General features: G+C 28.3%; 1 protein-coding gene across 4 annotated transcripts; it reads right to left on the bottom strand.

Moving 5' to 3' along the window:
• Positions 1-2,898: 2,898 nt before the first annotated feature.
• On the bottom strand, positions 2,899-9,064 carry LOC114127658 (uncharacterized). 4 transcript variants are annotated; one of them, XM_027991961.2, is made up of 8 exons: positions 6,768-9,064; positions 6,486-6,663; positions 6,334-6,387; positions 5,840-5,986; positions 5,584-5,745; positions 5,365-5,506; positions 5,072-5,303; positions 2,901-4,424 (listed from the first exon to the last, which is right to left on the bottom strand). In XM_027991961.2, the coding sequence occupies exons 2-8, from the start codon at positions 6,640-6,642 to the stop codon at positions 4,182-4,184; spliced, it is 1,137 nt and encodes a 378-aa protein (XP_027847762.1). In that variant the 5' UTR covers positions 6,643-6,663; positions 6,768-9,064; the 3' UTR covers positions 2,901-4,181. The 4 variants fall into 4 exon arrangements, with proteins under 4 accessions (XP_027847764.1, XP_027847762.1, XP_027847761.1 ...); XM_027991963.2 differs by having other exon boundaries at positions 2,899-4,424; positions 5,873-5,986; positions 6,486-9,064; XM_027991960.2 differs by having other exon boundaries at positions 6,486-9,064.
• Between the last annotated feature and the right edge of the window lie 10,503 nt (positions 9,065-19,567).

Here is a 19,567-nt window from a genome sequence, read left to right as displayed (position 1 = left end):
CGTATTACATTATCGAAACATGATGCTATGATTGCTATATTGGCGGAGTATAAGCCATATGCATATGCAATGAGAGTTTATCGTGTTTATATCAGCATGCTTGTCGTTCGAGTCTTGGGATAGTCCGCGATAAACGAACAAGGCCAATTTGAAGTTTGTTAGACGTATACTCATATTTTCGGTTTTATTATATATCACGTTTTATCATATAAGGTGAAGATATACATATAATAATATTATACTAGCCACTAAAATAATAAAATATTTAAATACTATTCAATTTTGGTGTATGAGATTTGAGGCAAAACATAAGGAGTTGAAAGAAACGGCTCATTCCATAACTTCTCGACAACATATAACTTTAACTTTAGGTCTGAAACAACAACTCCTGTTCTGTTATCGACTTTTAACAACAACTAAAAATGTATACTCATCTAATACAGATTAACCTATCATAACATTACCTCAAAAAACAATAACCTTATATAATAATACAATTACATACGTCATGTCTACTCCGTTTGAATTTTATAAAAACAATATAATTTTTCTTTTATGGATTCGTTTGAAATTTGAAAGGGATTTTATATAACACTAAAAATATGTCAATTATTCTGTGTCTATCTCAAGAATACACAACATGTTACCAACGTTTGGAAAAATTTAGTTTTTATTTATTGATTATTTAAATAAACCATATGCTATCTATAAACAATTTAATACTTCACATACTTTGATGATCATTTCCAAGCATTTAATGTCACACTTACTACAAGTTTTGTATGTATTTCTCTAGAAAATTTACAATGTGTTTATTCAACTCATCATTGTAATACTTCCAGTGCCTTAACATTTATTACTTTAAAATCATAAAAATTAAATTACCTACCTACATATAAGTTTGGTGTGTACCTAAGTAAAAGTCAAAATATTTAAAGTATTATGTAAGTATTATACCTATTGTAAAATATATAACCTTTACTTGTAAACCTTTACAAACTCGTATACAATGTATGATTATTATATGTGTGTTAAATAAAAATGCTTTTATAATTATTTATTATGTATTTGTATATTTATTTATTTATCCTTAAAAATTATATATATTCATAAAAAAATAAAAGAGATGATTAACTATTGAATCAAAACTAGTATGCCAATTATCAATAGAATAATAGATCTTTTGAAGTTAATCCAACTTAAAATTTATAGTTGAAAACTAGTATATTTAACTATACATTTTACTTACTGCCACAATATTTTTATGCCAAAATGATTAACTTTTATAGTAGAATAAACCCAACAATTGGTTAAAGGAACAATAATAAGTAACGAGATTTTATAGTTATATGAATAAAACATAATAGTTATTACTATATTATACTGTTAAAAATTAAAATAAGTATAAAAGTTTAACTATTTAAATTTAGTATTTGGTACTAAATTTATAATTGTCACATAATATGTGAAATATAATATAATATTTATAATTTATTGTTAAATTTAATATACTGTAATTACAATAAATTATCTATTTTTCCCATATAATACATCTTCATTCAGAATATTTTTTTCGTTTACAATGATACCTATCATTCGATTCAAATTTAACACTCCTATAATATATAATAGTGATCTACACGGCACCTAATGTACAGTAGAGCGGTACCCACTTACTCACTTTTTTAATTAATATTTTATTCACTTTAATCATCTCTTAAACTATAAAAAATTATTTGGCAACAGTGAGAGTAACAATGTATAATATTTGCTTAAATATGTAAGATCATAGGTACCTAATCTTTGTTATTAATCATTATTGATATATTACAATAAAATAAATAGATGCATATAATTTATTATAACAATATAACATACTCTTATGAATTATAGGTATAGCTATTAAAATCTAATAAAGTTAATAAAAGGTAAATGCATATTATTATGTAAATATATATGATTATTTATTAACTTATAAGTTCCTAACTTTGAACAGTAATTAATAAGTTTAAAAATGTCTGAATAAAATAAATAACTTTTCAAAACAAAAATATGTTCATCTTAAAAAATAATGTAAATGTAGACTGTAGTACGTAATAAATTATTACTAATAATATACTACTTGGTATACAACTAAAACATATATATTTATAATTTTATGTCAACATGACAACTCTAGCGAACTGTACAAACTAATATATAATCAAGTTTAATTTCATCATAAAATCAGTTTGAATTTATACGGTTATAATTTTATAATTTTTAGTTATGCATTCTGCATAATATTATGGTAAACAGCTAATAATTTTTATTCACTGTTTCTGATAAATCATTCAAAGTTAATGTATTTATTATTTCTACACCTGAAATCGTTTTGTCTATCCTAAAGGAATATTTATTATATTATATTATTATATACATAATATTCTGAATTTTCAATTTAAACCCTACTATAATGAAAGATACCAAAATAATGAACACATGACAGTAGAATTATCTATCTACAACGCCGCATAATATTTTTATTATTTATACAACGCTCGTCGAATTTTAAAAGATTAAGTGTAAGAAATTTTAATTAAAACTGTAACATTAATAAAACTAATTCAAAGTTATTTACAGGAAAATGGTACTACCATGAATACAATTTTAACAATTAATGTTAAATAGTTACAAAATGTCATACCAAGAGCTTTTGGTTAGAAGGATCCAAAAAGGCTACAGCTGTAAAGTTAAATATAAAGTAAAATATAATAAAAATATTTATTTATTTAATGTTACTTACATACAAATAATATTATTCAAGTAATTAAAAAAATAACTGAACATAAAACAATAAAACTAATTTTCTACAGTAAGACATATCAAAAAATATTAAAACTGTATTAATAACTACCACATAGATTCTATTTCTTTTAGCTATTTACAAAATAAAGTATATTTTTTAATAAGGCTGTAAAAAAAAAACTAATTAAGTTGTAAATAATTTGTCTAAACTACATCAAAAATAAAGAGAACATTATAACAGACAAGTTGAAAATTTACATACTTGTCACCATTGGCTATCAACAATTTTTAATTGAGTGAAAATAAACCAATTAACTATTTCAAAAAATTAAAAAAGATTTTGGAACATACTGTATTTTAATGGTTGAATAAAACAATATTGACTTCCAGTCATTATAATAGATCTATAGACTATAATATATACACATCAGTCATATACACATACATGGAGATGTAGTTTACTACTTATGTATTTCATACAATATGTAAATATACATTATATGTTTGTTTTATTTAATTTTTTTATTACAATAAAGTTTTCCTGACATTCATCATCTAAACTTAGGTGTAAAGAATTAAATTTTTTGATATATTGTAAATTGGATCACAATATGGTACAAGTAGTTAGGACTATGGATTTAAAATTAATTGAAGAATAACAATTTTTACATTACGAAACAATTAACAGTTAAACAATATAATACAATTAAATATATACATGATATACATAGTAGTTATTATGGATTTAAGATGTCACAAGGACGGTCACATTGAGGTCTACGACTGTTTGGACGGGTATTTAATTATAAGTTTATATAAATAATTTTAACCTACCTTTGCTACAATTCTTAAGAGTGATATATTGTAAATAATTTAATATACAATATCCTAGGCTGATTAACCATCTTTCTTCAGAATACTTATAACAATATATCGTTGAATTCAAATTTACTAAAACATTTTCATCAATTACATTGAACCCACAATCTTTAATGTTCGCCAGATTGGTACAAACTAGGAATACATGATCACTTAATCTTTTTTAAACCTTTTGATTGAACTATTACTAGTGATGATATAAAAGATAAAAACGTTTTTATGCAATGACATTTTAAAATATTTAGATTTATGTTGCACTAATAGGAAAATTAATTACTTAAGTAAAAATATAATTTATAAAATAAAATATACTAAGAGATGTGCACAGATATTTGGTAGGTAATGATTCAGCTAAATTCAAATTTAGTACATCCACCATGACCATGATTTATATATATGTATATATAATATATATTTATCTTTTTTTTTTGTGGTTCAGTTTATATAGTAGTTGTAGTTATAATAAGAATTGTATTATTATAAATATAAATATTTACCACATGTTCACAATAATATTAAATAAATTTTTCCATTCTTTCTATCATAAAATCAGCTGTATCATCAGTGAATTCTAAATATTTAAGTACGGTGATTGTATTTTTCATCCAGTTTGATTTTCGGTGATTTTGAAGATGTTCAGAACCGGTTTCATATATTTTCTTGAGTCCATATACTAACTGCGTGAATATGTAGTATTGTGAAGAATAACAATGGACATTTTCCACACAAAAATGTGAGTCTTGGAGCAACATCTGTATCTATTATGATTTAGTAAAATTATTAAATTTTAATATTTTAACTAGGATATATTTCAGTATGTGTGTGCATGTATATAGGACCCCCACAAGAAGGGGTTTGATGGACCTTGAATACAGAGGCCTGGCTATTTTAAGGGCCTGTGGGACAATTGCAATTTATTTGTAATTTTTGAAATTTTAGCAGAAATACTTATTTTATATTAAATAATGTAGTAAAATAACATTTTCTGAAATATATACATAGTCATTAATTAATGATGGTTAATTTAATATTTAACCATTAATTATACTGAGCTCAAAGCCTGCAAAGTAAAATTTTAACTTAAAAATAAATATTAAATATACTTGTTTTTATTCTTTTTTAATTTAGATATTATTGTAATAAAAAAAAAGAGACATTATTAATGTTAAAATGCTTATGACTTGATTTTTTATAATTTACTAGCTAATCCAACAGATGTTATCCTGTCTTAACAGTGAATATTGAATTTAAATTGGTATAATAAAAAAACAAATATTATTCCAAAAATTGTTATATAGATGGTAAATTGTATTTTTGGAAGTTTTATAAAGGGCCCGGACGAACATTTATTACAGAGGCCCGAAATTGTATGTGGGGGCCCTCGTGTATTTACGAATTAACTTACTAGATCCTCATCTACAGGAGTTCCATTATCAGTGTGATAGTCCAACATTAACATTCCTATTACTCTCAATTCTAAATTAAGCTTTAGAGAAAGTGAACCTGCGTGTGATGCCCAGGCCAGCCTTTTATCTAGAGATTCTCCAGTCTTTCCATATTCTTCATAAAGTTTTCTCAGAATACATCTTTTTTTAGGAGTAGAAAAAGACTGATTTTCGTTACTATAATTTAACACACTATATACAATTTAAATATATTATATATAAAATAAATTTAACATATAAATGGCATGCTTACCCTTTGTGTAAATATTCATTTTGATGTACCATACCCAATGGATTGCATGAATGTAAATTAAAGCTTGTGGTTTTAATACCAACACTGTTATCAATAGGAGTTTTTTCAACTTTAACTGCAGTCAAACTAGTAGTACACGCATCTATAGATTGAAAAAAACTTCTAAATTAAAATAAATTTTACCTATAATTTATTTTAATCAGTAATATCTAAACTAACCTTGCATTATATCATCCTTGGTTTGGTTTTCTAATTCATTCAAAGGCTTCATACAAGTTTCATCATCCGAAGAAATATCAATGACATACAATTCAGATTTGATGTTAGGAACATCTTGAGCAACGCCTTGCATCTTGGAATGTTTCCGATATTCATCAATGCCTATTTAATCAATAAAAATAAATGATATATTAAATTTAAATAAAATAAATTAAAACAATAAATGATGTTAGATTAAATAATGATATAAACATGCCATGTTTTTTTTTTATATGCCGTGACAAATTACCCCGATTACTGTATGATAAAGGACACAAGTCGCATGGATGACGGACTGTTTCATGGAGAACATTGTCTTGAGCAACAAATTTGCGATTATAAGGTCTGCGCTTTGCATCATTGCCTATTTAATTGATAAAAATAAATGAAATATTAAATCTAAAATTAATAAATTAAAACAATAAATGAAAGCAAGATTAAATAATGATACAAACATGCCATAAAGGTTTCTTATATGTCGTTACAAACTAGACAAGAAACTGAGCCTAAACTTTCACTAAGAACCGCAATCAATTGATTGCGTGTAGGTGAATTACACTTATTGGTTTTTCTAGTACTACCACTGTTAGCAATAGGAGTTTATTGTATATTAACAGCAGTCGGACTAGTCGTACACAAATCTTTAGATTGAAAACTTCCAAATTAGCCTACATTTGACCTATAATATATTTTGATAAGTAATAAACTAACCTTGTATTGTATCAGGGCCATGCCTCTTGTAATGACTGTGATTTGCAACAATGCCTGTTTAATTGATAAAAGTAAATGAAATAGGTATTAAATTTAAATTTAATAAATTAAAACAATAAAAGATGTTAGATTAAATAATGATATGAACATACGATGAATATTTTTTATATGTCGTAACACACTAGACAGGAAAGTAAACGTCGTAGAACACAAAGCGCACGAATAGCGTATGCCTAAGTGCATATCTGTGTGTCTTCTTAAATTGCGTTTGAAGTCACTCCTGTACGAGCACAACCCGCATTTAAACATTTCAAATTGTTAAAGACGTGCCTGAGTCAAAAAAAAAATATCGAGTTAAGAGTACACGGCGATAACCGACTGTAGAGACGGAGCGAACACACTACGACGTGAACATTTGTCAGTAAACAACTTACTATTGATTATTGAATTGAAAATGATAAGACACAATCCTTGTTGAGCAATGGAAACAAACCAACCAATGCCGTTTGTGATTTGCTAGCCGTCGTCAGTATTGTCCGACCAGCAGATCAGGTGAGACCACAGATATAATATATACTAAACTAGATAGCCGACTATGTACTTGGCTCACAGATATATAAAAATATATATTATTATGTATTTTTATATACCTGTGACTTGGCTATGCAGTATGCAACCAAATATGAATCCTGCCGCCATATGCAGTTTGGGCAAATAATGCTTACAAATTTATGTTATCATTCTTCATGATAACACTAATAAATAAAATAGACAAAATGCTGCCAAACTTCAAATATTTTAATCTTTAACGTTTTGTTAATCCATTCAGTCGTCGTGTCGTGTTTTTTTTAGAGAACTTGAGTTTTATATAATATTATATATTAGAATATTTTTATACTTATATACTTTTTTGATTGATTCACATTATGGTGTGCTCCTGTAGTGTAGTTACTATCAGTTTATCATATACCATTATATTGATAACATATTGTAAACATTGCCCAACCTATACATGGCGGCTGACTTCATTTATTGAAAGTAGTCGGCTATCTAGTTTAGTATATATATATCTGTGGGTGAGACCTTTACGGGTGTGCCGCGAAATTTCACGATTATTATTATTATTAATAAACGTTTACATACAGTTTTGGTTACCTATTGGTTAAAATATAATAATAATATTTTTTTCTTATTCTAAATAAATACCCCATTTTAAATTGTTTGCTATTAGTTTACTGATGTACAACTTCTTTGGTATTAATAATTAATATGATGAAAGCCTACTATAAAAAAAAGGTATGCATACATATTGATATTACCTACACTCCGTCTCAAAGTAGAATACACCAGGCGGCTGACCGGTTTTCGTCTGGTGCCGCGCATCTGCTGTCAATTTCGCCGCATAGTGGGAGAAAATCGGGCAACGAGCTTCCGCGACCGTCAGTCGCGATGCGCGAAACCGGTGTATTCTACTTAGAGATGGAGTATAAGTCAGTGACAAGTGTGCCACGGCTAATTATTATGGATTAGGATTAGTGTGCCGCGAACATGGATAATAAACATATGGATAAGCCACGCCTATGTTAAATATATTTGAGGCCGCGTGGTGCGTTCCTGAAGGAGAAAGGAATTGAGGCGTTTTTATAATGATAATCGATACTCGATATAGGTACACTTGTTTGGCCTCAACTGGACCCCTAAAAAAAAAAAAAAAAAACCGTAAATACCGCTGATAAGACCGATATGTCCTATCCATACCTTTATTATGTATGGCCGCGAAGGAAAAAGGTTGGGAAACGCTGTGGTAGAGGCAGGGTCGGATTAAGCCCCCCTTAGGCCCGAGGCATTGGAACAAATCGAATTTCTTAAGACGGACACTTTTGAATACTATTTTTCGTGTATTTTTTTTTTTTAACTTATTAAAATATTTCGTGCCATATCGATTATTATTTATAAAATATGTTTAATTTATTACAATATTATTAGAGATTAAAGTATCTACAATATAATTATTATTTCCTGATAGCGTGACATACCTATTATATATTATATTAATGACATTAATAAATATCAAATAATTAATAATGATATTACATATTATGCAGCCAGTAGCGGTTTCGAGGGTGAGGCAAGTGAGGAGGCGCCTCACCTAAAATTTTGTAGTAAATAATACTCTATAAGTATAATTCTTTGTTCACCGATAGCACACATTTCGCTAACAATATTGTTGACGTATTTATGGTTTTATTTGAAAAAAAATCTTCTTTACGAAGTTTAATAATAATATGAATTATTATTTATTTTACTATTGTATAATATTATTATTCCGTGTTTATTACCAAAAATAGTGATAAACCGATAAGAAATGTACGAAATAATTATTACGTAAGCAAACCCTCATATTTCAGCCGGCGGCAATATTCCGATGACGTCGGAGAGGCACCGTTTAACGTGAATTGTTACTTGGGTATATGAATTACACACACACACACGCGCGACTTTTAAATAAGCAAAATTGCGCATGCGCAATGATCATCGTGAAGCTCGTTTTTCATCGCCTCTGAGCATGGACTAAGATATACAGGACACTGTTAGGTGGGCGGGTAGGGAGGTACGGTCAGTGAATATTACGCGGCTCTCCTTTAAGGGGATTGGTGACGGTGATTTCCTGTCTTTGTCTAACACACGCGCAGCATAAGAATTCAGACGTTTTTTTTGTCCAACGTACCGATTGATACGGTAAAGCGATAAGAATTCTGAAAACAGATTTGAATTCGTTGTTAAGTCTACTTGAGAACGGCCAGTCCACATTTTTGATATTATCTGCCAAAATCTTAAAATTATTATATTACAAACGAGTAATTAAAAAATTGTCATATTTCAATTATTTAAAAAGTTATATTTTAATTTAAAAAATGTGGACTGGCCGTTCTCAAGTAGACTTGACGACGAATTCAAATCTGTTTTCAGAATTCTTATCGCTTTACTGTATCAATCGGTACGTTGGACAAAAAACACGTCTGAATTCTTATGTTGCGCGTGTGTTAGACAAAGACAGGCAATCGCCGTCACCAATCCCCTTAAGTGAATCTGGCGCAACCTATGAAAATAACTTTGATTCATCCCATCCCGTTACGCATTACTCCTTTAATCGTCACCTACGCTATCTGATGATGAATTAGTTTACTCATTTTATTACTTAGTTATACTAAATAACGAGTAACGATCACGTCGTATTTTAAATCTCGTGTTTTAAATGTTTCAACTTTTAGTCGTTTGTTAATTGGTAAATCAAGTAGCAATGTTATTCTCATAGGTTACCCAAGATCTACTTAAAAGAGAGCCGTAACACTGTCTGACCGGCTGATAAGGCTCTGTGTCTAGTCCTGTATATCTTAGTTCATGTCTCTGAGTACTTAAAATAGATGAGTAGGTAATACGGTCAGCCCGCAGCTGTAATTGCGGCACGATCAATAACAACACATAGATATAGATATAGATAATCATAAACTGTTACTATTGTCACAGAGCCTAATGAAACCGATTTCAATAGCCACTGTATGCAGCACGCGTCGTCCAAAAATATAGCGTTCGTGTAAACGATTTGATTATAGGTACATTAATAGGCTGTTTTCAAATTTCGAGTGAACCCAAAGTGTTTTTACAATATATTTTTTTTTTTTTAGATTTATAGCCATATTTTCGTAAGTTTTGGACACAGTGCCTAATGAGATTAATACAGCCCTGATGAGTAGAGGTCTGTCGAGACATTCTTATTTGTTAGTGGTGCCATTAATGGTGCACGCCGTGTATTAATAAAATATTATTGAGATATTTTCCGGGGTAAATGCTCACGGTTCGTGCGATATTTTTCGACATTTTGGGAAACACTAAAAGAACATTGTCAGATGGCACGAACGTTGACAAAATTCCGAGGGGTTATTCGATAGTCAATGCTTTAGACCTTAGCCACAGTGGGTGGCGTACAGCTGGCCTGTAGAATAATCGGTAGGTATAAGATCGGAGAGCTTTTTCTTGGAAATATATTATGGCCGGAAGCCGATTATCGTCTGTGCTCGTCGTCTATACTCTGTTTAGTGTTTGTCCTCTCAAAAATATATAGTCATATTATCATCTTAAGCATGTCTTACGACTATACCACTCACATCAAGTGGTGAAGACGACCTGCCAATCATGATGCAACCAGTACCGTTTCCCGTACGGTTGTCGTTCTCCGTGACCATTAACAAGTCACAGGGACAAACATTAAATAGAGTTAGATTGCTTCTGCAGCCTTCACCTGCAGTGTTCACGCATGGGCAACTGTACGTTGTGTTTTCAAGAGCGAGGGACTCGCAATCAATTAGAATTGATATGCAAGGTGATGATCATAGAAAATTCGTCACTATAGGAATATTGTATACAGAGAGGTACTTCAGGTAAATTAATTTGGCGCTTATTTTTATGGTATATTGTACAATGCATTACTTTGTGTAATATTGTAAAATTTAAAATAAAAAAATTGTGATGTATATAGCACTATATTGTCCACTGTATCATAAGTCATAACTGATCTACGTGATCCAGTCTATGTCATCAATTTTATTTTTGTGATATAATCCATGTGAAAAATAATAGTTTATGGGCTGTCTATAAGAGAAAGATAGACAACCTCCACACGGTTCTCTCTTTATGCGAATTCGCTGAAAAGCAAATTCCGAAATCCGTAACTAATATCGTAAATGCATTTAAATAAATTATTATTAGTTGGTAAATATATTATACACAATATACATTCTTTTTTTTTATTTTATGTTTTTCAGCAAAGGTAGGTAGGTACACATTATATTATTACAGATAAATTACTACCGTAGCTATGTTTTTGTATATATTAGGAGCCAGGAGGGGGCAACGACGGCCCGCAACTTTTTTAATCTGGTCCGTCCTACTCCTACATTTCTAAATTACATCATACAATTTTAAAGTTTTTCGTCTACATTCTATATTCTATAATCTATATGTATATTCTTATCTATATAAGAATTATTATCTGATATTAAACATCGTTAAATGCTTAAATATCATAATATAGTCATAAGCACAAATAGGGGGGGGGCTTAGCCCCTCCAAAATAAATTATTCGATTGATTCCTAAAATATTAATAAACCTTTAAAAATTCAGCTATATTTCTCTTTTTTTTTTTTGGAAAGTTTTTAAAGTTTATAATTATTTTATATTGCCTACCTTTCTATATCTGTTTTATTTGAAATTAATAAATGTAATCTTAAAAATGAAATGGCTGTCTTTAAAAACTCATACTCCAATAATGAAAAAACAGATCATTTCTGCAGTCTCATTCAGGAAAATTTATCTAAAAAAGTATTCCCAACGTTTTATGGGATGGTTCAAGTTGCCAATTTATTACCAATTATAAAAAAAAATTGAGATCGTTTTGAAACAATTCACAAAATAAAAATGAATTTTATATAATATGTCAATATCTAATTTACGATGTATATAAAATATATAATTAAAAGTAAATGTTGGTATTAATGGTGTTTAAATTTTAAGATAATTACGGAATCGAATTATTAGATAAAGATGAATCAGAATCGACATTAATATTATTAGGTTTTTTGTTTTCATTAATCCCATCATCAATTCCAAATAATAATAATTTCAACTTAGTTTGTAAGCCATTTCTATCTTGTAACATATTATGTATGTATAAAATTTTGCAGGATATTTACACCAAGTTCTTTCGATAACTTGTCCCAAATGCAATTATTTGAAGGTAACAAGGAACCTTCATCATTAAAAATATTATGTTATGGTACAATTGTATACATAGTTTGGGGGTCAACATCGATTTTTCTGCCTACTTTCTCCTAATGAAAGTAAAATTGAATAAAATGATAAATTAAAAAAGTATTGTAACCAGTGATTATCGGACATTTGTTATATACTTATATATTTAATATAAATGTTATTATATATTATGTATTTATGTTTATTGTTGCTTAGCTAAGTAAGAGTATAATTTTTTGTTAATTTTGTGTCACCAGTTATGAAAGATATAGGTACCTCCTACCTATCTAATAGTTAATTACGTTGAACAATACGGCCGATGAGAAGGAGAATTCGAACAGTGGCGGCGATGGTGTCGGGCCCCAGACGACGGTCGAGGATGGTTTATATTATTTTGAAAATAATCTTCCAACAGTATTGATATAATATTTATTTTTTTGCAATATGGTATGGGCCATGTAAAATGTTACTTTCTTGAATTGAAAAAATAATAGAAGAACATAATGGTACAATTCATCTCATAAAAGTTGACATTGATGACAATGCGAAAATTCCCATGGTGTATCTGTACTCTGTAGTACCAGAAATCAGTATTAGTTTTAATGAAAGACGGCAAAGTTCATGAAAAAATGATTAGACTACGAGATGAAGATTAATTTAAAAATGTTGTACAAAAGCATACAATCGTTTTGCTATCGTCGAAAAATTTTGAATGAAACGACGGAAATAGTATTTCCTAGAAATTATCTAACTTGCTTTTGATTTTTCGGAATAGGATATGTAAGCATTGCTTTGACGTGCTTTAAACTGAGGTCGTTCATCAACCAAATATCTGAAATATCCAACGTATTCGACCTTTTTAAAACCAAAAAAATCATATTTTATCTAATCAAAATTGTAATTTTTGTTTCGTTGTCAAACGGAACTTCTTTTAATATTGCAAAATATTCGGTATAATTTAAGATTGCTATCATCATATATTATCCAAATATACTAATACTAATTAGTCAACTCAGTGGATTAATTCGTGAAAAACAAATTAAATTAACCAACTAAATACTCTCGGTGAGTTCGTTATTCGTTAACCTAAATGGCATATTTATGTATTCATAATTATTAATGGTCCGTTACGAAAGACGTAGGTATACAGGATAGATTTCTCACACATATGGACATGTGAAAACCATTTTTCAGATGTAATTAAGTAAATACAGGGGTAAATACTTTCTTTTCGCTTAACCATTCTAATTGACCATCAATCAAGGGTGTCAGGAATTATCTCTCACTGTTATTTTATTAAGCTCTCTATAGTCTATAGTCTATGCACAATCTCTAGTCTCCAGATTTATTTTTTACTAGTACAATAAGGTTCTATATGGACTGTTGCTCGGTCTGATCACTTCTTCAGACAATAGCTCGTCTAGAATAACGCGTAACTTATTTTGTTCACTATATGACAGACGTCTAGGCCGAAATAAAATCGGTTTTTCGTATTTTAGAATTATTTTCATATTAAAATCTACATTATTGTCGCGTGATTCTACGTTTTCTTTTAACATTATATTATAACATAAAAATATAAAATATTATTACATTTTTATTATTATTAGTATATTATAATTTTTAACCTTCACTGTCGACCCAGAGGAAAGTCGATCGGTTCGGCTACACTCAATTTTAAATATAAAATAATTTAATTAATTCGCATTAATGATGAAAATGCATTAAAATGCGAATTACAGGGGTGAGGTGACACCCTATGCTTTTAATATACAAATTAAAAGTTATAAAAACACAATAACCATAATATGATATAAAAACGTGTCAAATATACCGCCATAATATTACAGAAATATATATAAAGTTTTACAATAAGTAAATAATATAATAAGAAAAATATAGAGATGGGCGCCCACTAACTACCGACTACTGTATGGGTAATATGACATGGTATAATAATAATGACAACGTAATAAATATTACGTAAATAATAATAATAACAACTGATAATAATAATAAAGAGATAACGTCACCCGGCGCAGCGATGATAATCCTTTGATATTAACTCGACAGTGTTGCCGATCTGGACTGACCGCCGAATATCAACGATGGCGTGGATGTGGTCTGAGCGTTGACCCGTGAATTCCCACAACGGAGGTGTCCCGACGACGACGTGCAAGAACACGGGTAAACTGGAAAACGGGAGTCGGTAACACGCGGGGCGAAGGATGCGAATACGATTTTGAACGACGCACTCGTGATTAGCAATAGCAGAAAACGAGAATTAAATGTCCACTTGATTGGACGATCGATTCTCGGAGTTATATATCGACCGACGTGTAGCAAAAAGTAAACGACGATGCGCACAAGTACGCTTATGTGAACTCACGACGGTGCAAAATTAATAGACAAAACGTAATCGTCAGTCGGCTTGCACGATAAACCGCGTAAAAAACAAACGCCGACGTAAAGACCTTAGGGCACCAACGCGTTCGACAGCTGCCAAAAGATCAAAAAGAACTAAACAGTAAAGACGCGACCGTCGTTGAGCGCCGGCCACACAGAGCGTCGCCAGCAAGCCCGATAAGCAGGCTCTGTCATTGGTCCGACCGACGGCGACACGGAGGTGACAAACTTCATACGCAGATAGCCGTATACAAAACAACACGAACAACTAAATAAAGACATAGATCTTTAAATATTTTCAAAGCGTTTTTTTAAGTTATTTGTTTAACTTGAAATTTAATGGGTAGGTAAACAACTGGATTTGTGTTACATAATTGTTATTTTATGTTCAAAAATCATTTCTTTTTTATCGTGGAGAACTTTTATCATATTATTTAAGAAGTTATCTTTAGTTATACATAAAATTGCAGTTGAAATAGTTGGGTCCGGATTTCAATGCAGTGGATTCTGTGGATTATTTTTTAGGTGCTTTAGGAAAATACATCCAAGTATACATAATTTGTTTTCTGTAACAGCTAGTAAATATCGGTATACGATGCTTTTTCATTTTTAAAAGTATTCCTTATTATTTTCAGCCAATACTAGATATTTTATATTATTATGCATTTTTTGCATGCAATATGCATTGTATGGGAGACTATGGGTAGATTTTTATGTAGTCGTAGTGCACTACACGCCATAAATTGTCAAACTTGCTTTCGTGTACATTTGGCCACTCACATTTTTAGATTCACTATATTTATGTATAAAATCCTGATATTTTTTGATAGGAAAATGAAATTCGTAATGCTCTTGGATCTACGACCATTATGTATTGTAATTGTAGCGAACATTTACTATGATTTGTCCATATAACAATTTTCTTTTTATATTTACAAAATTAGAAATTTTTTATTTTTGAAACATACAAAAATATAGGTAGGTATAAACCAAATGACAATTTCATCGATTTTATAAAATTAAAAAAAAAATTTAAGTTGGATGATTTTTTTGTTATAACAAGTCTCATTTTCAAATACATTTTGTATAAAGCAATATTACTCTTTTGCTATATAAAATTTTTATTCTAATAGTATAATACTAGATACAAATGCGTGAGATGAAAAGTGAGTATTTTATTAGCAATATAAATAAAAATTGTGTAAATTCACACATAACTTTGATATGAAATAAGGTTAGAAGTCACTCACTTTAATAGAAATAAACTAAATAATGTTATGCATAATTTTAACTTTCAAATGTTATTGACAAAACATATGGTAGAAATAGACGTTTTAATAACTATTATAGAGGGGACAAAATTAGGATTTAGGACAAACTCACCTTTATACTTAATAGGACCGAATGAGTTACTAACACAATTTCAAGACATAAGACTATCGTTACCGTTAGGAACCCACAAGTTTTAAGTGCAAACTAAAATTACTTTGTTACTATTTCAATTTATTTTATTTTATTAAAACTTATGTTTTTAACTGATAATCAAAATATCGACTTATACTTTATTTTACCTATCTACTTATATGTAACAAACGAACGCCAAATTTAAAAATGTACCCATTGTACCCTACTCATTTGGTTAATTTTTATACACCAATATTTTTAAAATGTTGTAGGTATAAATATATATTTAATTGTAATTAAAGCAATAAAATTAAAAAAAAAAATATTTCTACACTTTCTATATGTTATCTTTATTACGACTTTAAAATAATTCACTCTAATATTACCACAAAATATTGTTCTTGCAGTACTATTAATAAATAACTACCTACTTGAACTTATTAAATCTGACTATCTGAGATTTTATACTTACTACCTATTACTACCTATTATAGTATTTATAATACTCGTTATTGCTGCTCAAGTATCTTAAGTAATATTGTTATTCTTAAGATTAAAATAATTATATTTTAATGATGATTTAATTTGTTCAAGTTAATTTTTTTATAAACTAGTTTATCTATTATAATTAAATTAATTAAACAAATATAATACCTTAACTTAAATCGAATTACCATTGCAAGACTACTAAATATTAGGGAACCAAATTTATCAAAATTAAAGTCAAGTTTAAATTAAAAAATTTTAAAAAATTAACGTTAGATAGGTAATTACCACAGTTACAGTTATAAAAATCACTTTATTAAAAATCTAAGACTACAGAAAATAATAATCATATGCGATCAAATTAAAAAAAAAAAAAAATTGATTTAACAAGTTAGTTTATCTGTAGTCACATGTCTCAGTTTAGGCCTGTGCTTGGTCGACAATTGAGTAAACTTATAGGTGGACCGTCAATTGGTTTCTATTTTCGAGCTACAGTAGAGATTTATAAAATCATAATTATCTATACTATTAATTTTATTACTATAGGTATTTTAAACTTTAAATTTGAATATAGGTTCAAATAATTTTCATAAGAAATATCTGTTACTTAACAGTTATCACGTTAAGGGACATTGCTGCTATTCGTGGAATACATAATTTCAGGCTTTTTATTAGCTTTTTTTTTGTTATTTTATTGACTATTTATCTTATTGTATTATCATTTTGGTAAGAAAAAGGGAGAACGCAAAATATCGATAGGTATTAAAAAAGATGGATTTCATAAAATATATGATACCTATAGCTACTGCGCAATATACGCATCGGTATATTAACTCATTAGTTAATAACTAATAACGATGATACAACAAGTATTATAAAATATCATGCAGGTAGACAATTATTAAAAATATTATGTGATGTTTTTTGTGAAAATTAGTTTGACCTTCTGTCAAATATATATGTATATATAATATATATATATTATATATATTATATTTAAGCTGACATACTTTCTCTGCTCAGAATCATTTCTATATGAAGTGATTTATCCATTATTACTACTTAACTTGTTCTTTATCATATGACGAAAACTAAAATACTTTATGAATATTTATAAATTATATTTAAGTAAAATATTGTTAATTTCATACTTTATATTAATTGAATTTAATAGGTAATATAGAAATTTACTTTAGAAGTTTACTTTAACTTTCACATTATCTACTCCACAATGTCCTCTTTAAAATGATAGTTATACCTATTTGATTAAATTATATAAGATCAGTCTTTTAATAAAAGAGTTGGTAAAATTCTTAAAAACTCGTAGATTGTTTTTGACTTCCAATACCTTATTTTATTATTGGCTCTGTATTTATTCGAATATAATTATTAAATTCTGAACGAAGTGATGAATGTATTGATTTTACAATGATGTGTGTTTTTTTTTTGTGTGTGTCTGTGTACAGCATAACTAGTCGAAATAATGCTCCAATTTCAAACTATGGGGGTGGTTCCGATGTAAAAGTGAATATTCTTGGTGCATTATAGAGGTAAAAAGTTAACATTTTCTAACAGTTTTCAAAAAAATCGAGAAAAACAAAAAAAAAAATGACGGAAAAACAGCAATTTTTATGCAAAACCAGTTTTCGACCAAATCGATTTTTTTTTATGGTTGTAATTCAAAAACTAATCACTGAAAATACTTGAAATTTTCACCAAATGTTAATGTTAGTGGTATCTGTATATAGTTAAATTTTCAAAAAATTTTGACTTTTTTTGAGTTATTTATAGACCACTGAAATTTTCGATTTTTTTGAGAAATTTTTTTTAAAGTGTCGATAAAAAATTTTTGGATGACCAAAAAGTTTTGAGAATTTAATACAAGGTTCCTTATGAGTTGTTTTTATTGTAGCTAAAAAAATTAAAAATCGTTAGTCACAATTTTTTTCTATGAGAGTTTATAGTTCAAATTTTTACGAAATCTGTCGAAAACGCGAAAATTTGCAAGTAATTTTGAAGTTGAAAAATCATAACATTTTTTTCTTTTATAACTAAGTTTTGAAAATTTGCTACAAGGTTCTCCATACATTTTTCTTCAAATATCTGTAAAAAAAACTCTACCGGATTCAGACAAAAAATTTTTATGAGTGTTTGAAATTTAAATTTTTACAAAACCGCGTTAAATAACGGTTTAGCCTCCAACGATTTTTGATATTTGTTATAATTCAAAAAGTATAAGTCGTAGATACTTGAAAATTTTACTAATTATTTAGATTGGCATTTTCTTTACTTGATTTAATTTTCAAAATATTTTGAGTTTTTTTGAGCTATTTATAGACAACTGAAATTTTCAATTTTTCTGAAAAATTTTTTTTGAAGTGTCGATAAAATTTTTTTGGCCCTATCAAAATACTTGTAAATTTTATACAAAGTTCCTCATATGTTATTCTTATAGTGATTAAAAAATTATAAGAATACATAGGCACAATTTTTTTTTTTTATTAGCATTTGAAGTTCAAATATTGACAAAAATTCGTCAAAACCATGAATATTTGAAAATTATTTTGTAGATATAATTCATAAAAATTTTTGTATAAGTAGCTAAGAGTTGAAAATTCAATACGAGATTTTCCATAAGTTTAGCTTATAATAATAATTATGAAATATGGCAAATCAAAATGAGGCAAATCAAAAAAATATGAACCAATTCTTACATACTAACTCTATAACTCTAGTAGTATGTCTACCGTTATAAAATATTTTTCTTCTTAAACAAAATTATTATCATATAGAATCTAAATTGTGTACACACTGTACACCATTTATTTTATACATAAAACTTATATTTCATTACAACTTATGAGGTCAGTTTTCTGTGTAGAAAATTATTGTGATGTATTATTAATTATTGACTATTGTGTTATGTTAATTTTATTTATTATTGTACTTAGATAAACCTTCAATTCCATGCTTTTTTTACTAGGGTAATAGTAATACGATTCATTGAATTAACTTATGAAAAACATATTATAAAAAATTATGATTTTCATAATGGTTTGCAAAATATTAACGAAAATACCAAAATTGTCTAAAAAAATTAAAAAATGTATTAAGTTCAAACTTAAACTT

This window comes from Aphis gossypii, chromosome X (genome assembly GCF_020184175.1).
Source record: "Aphis gossypii isolate Hap1 chromosome X, ASM2018417v2, whole genome shotgun sequence".
NCBI classification, from domain to species: domain Eukaryota; kingdom Metazoa; phylum Arthropoda; class Insecta; order Hemiptera; family Aphididae; genus Aphis; species Aphis gossypii.
The sequence above is the reverse complement of the archived record's forward strand: the minus strand, read 5'-3'. Positions and strand labels throughout refer to the sequence as shown.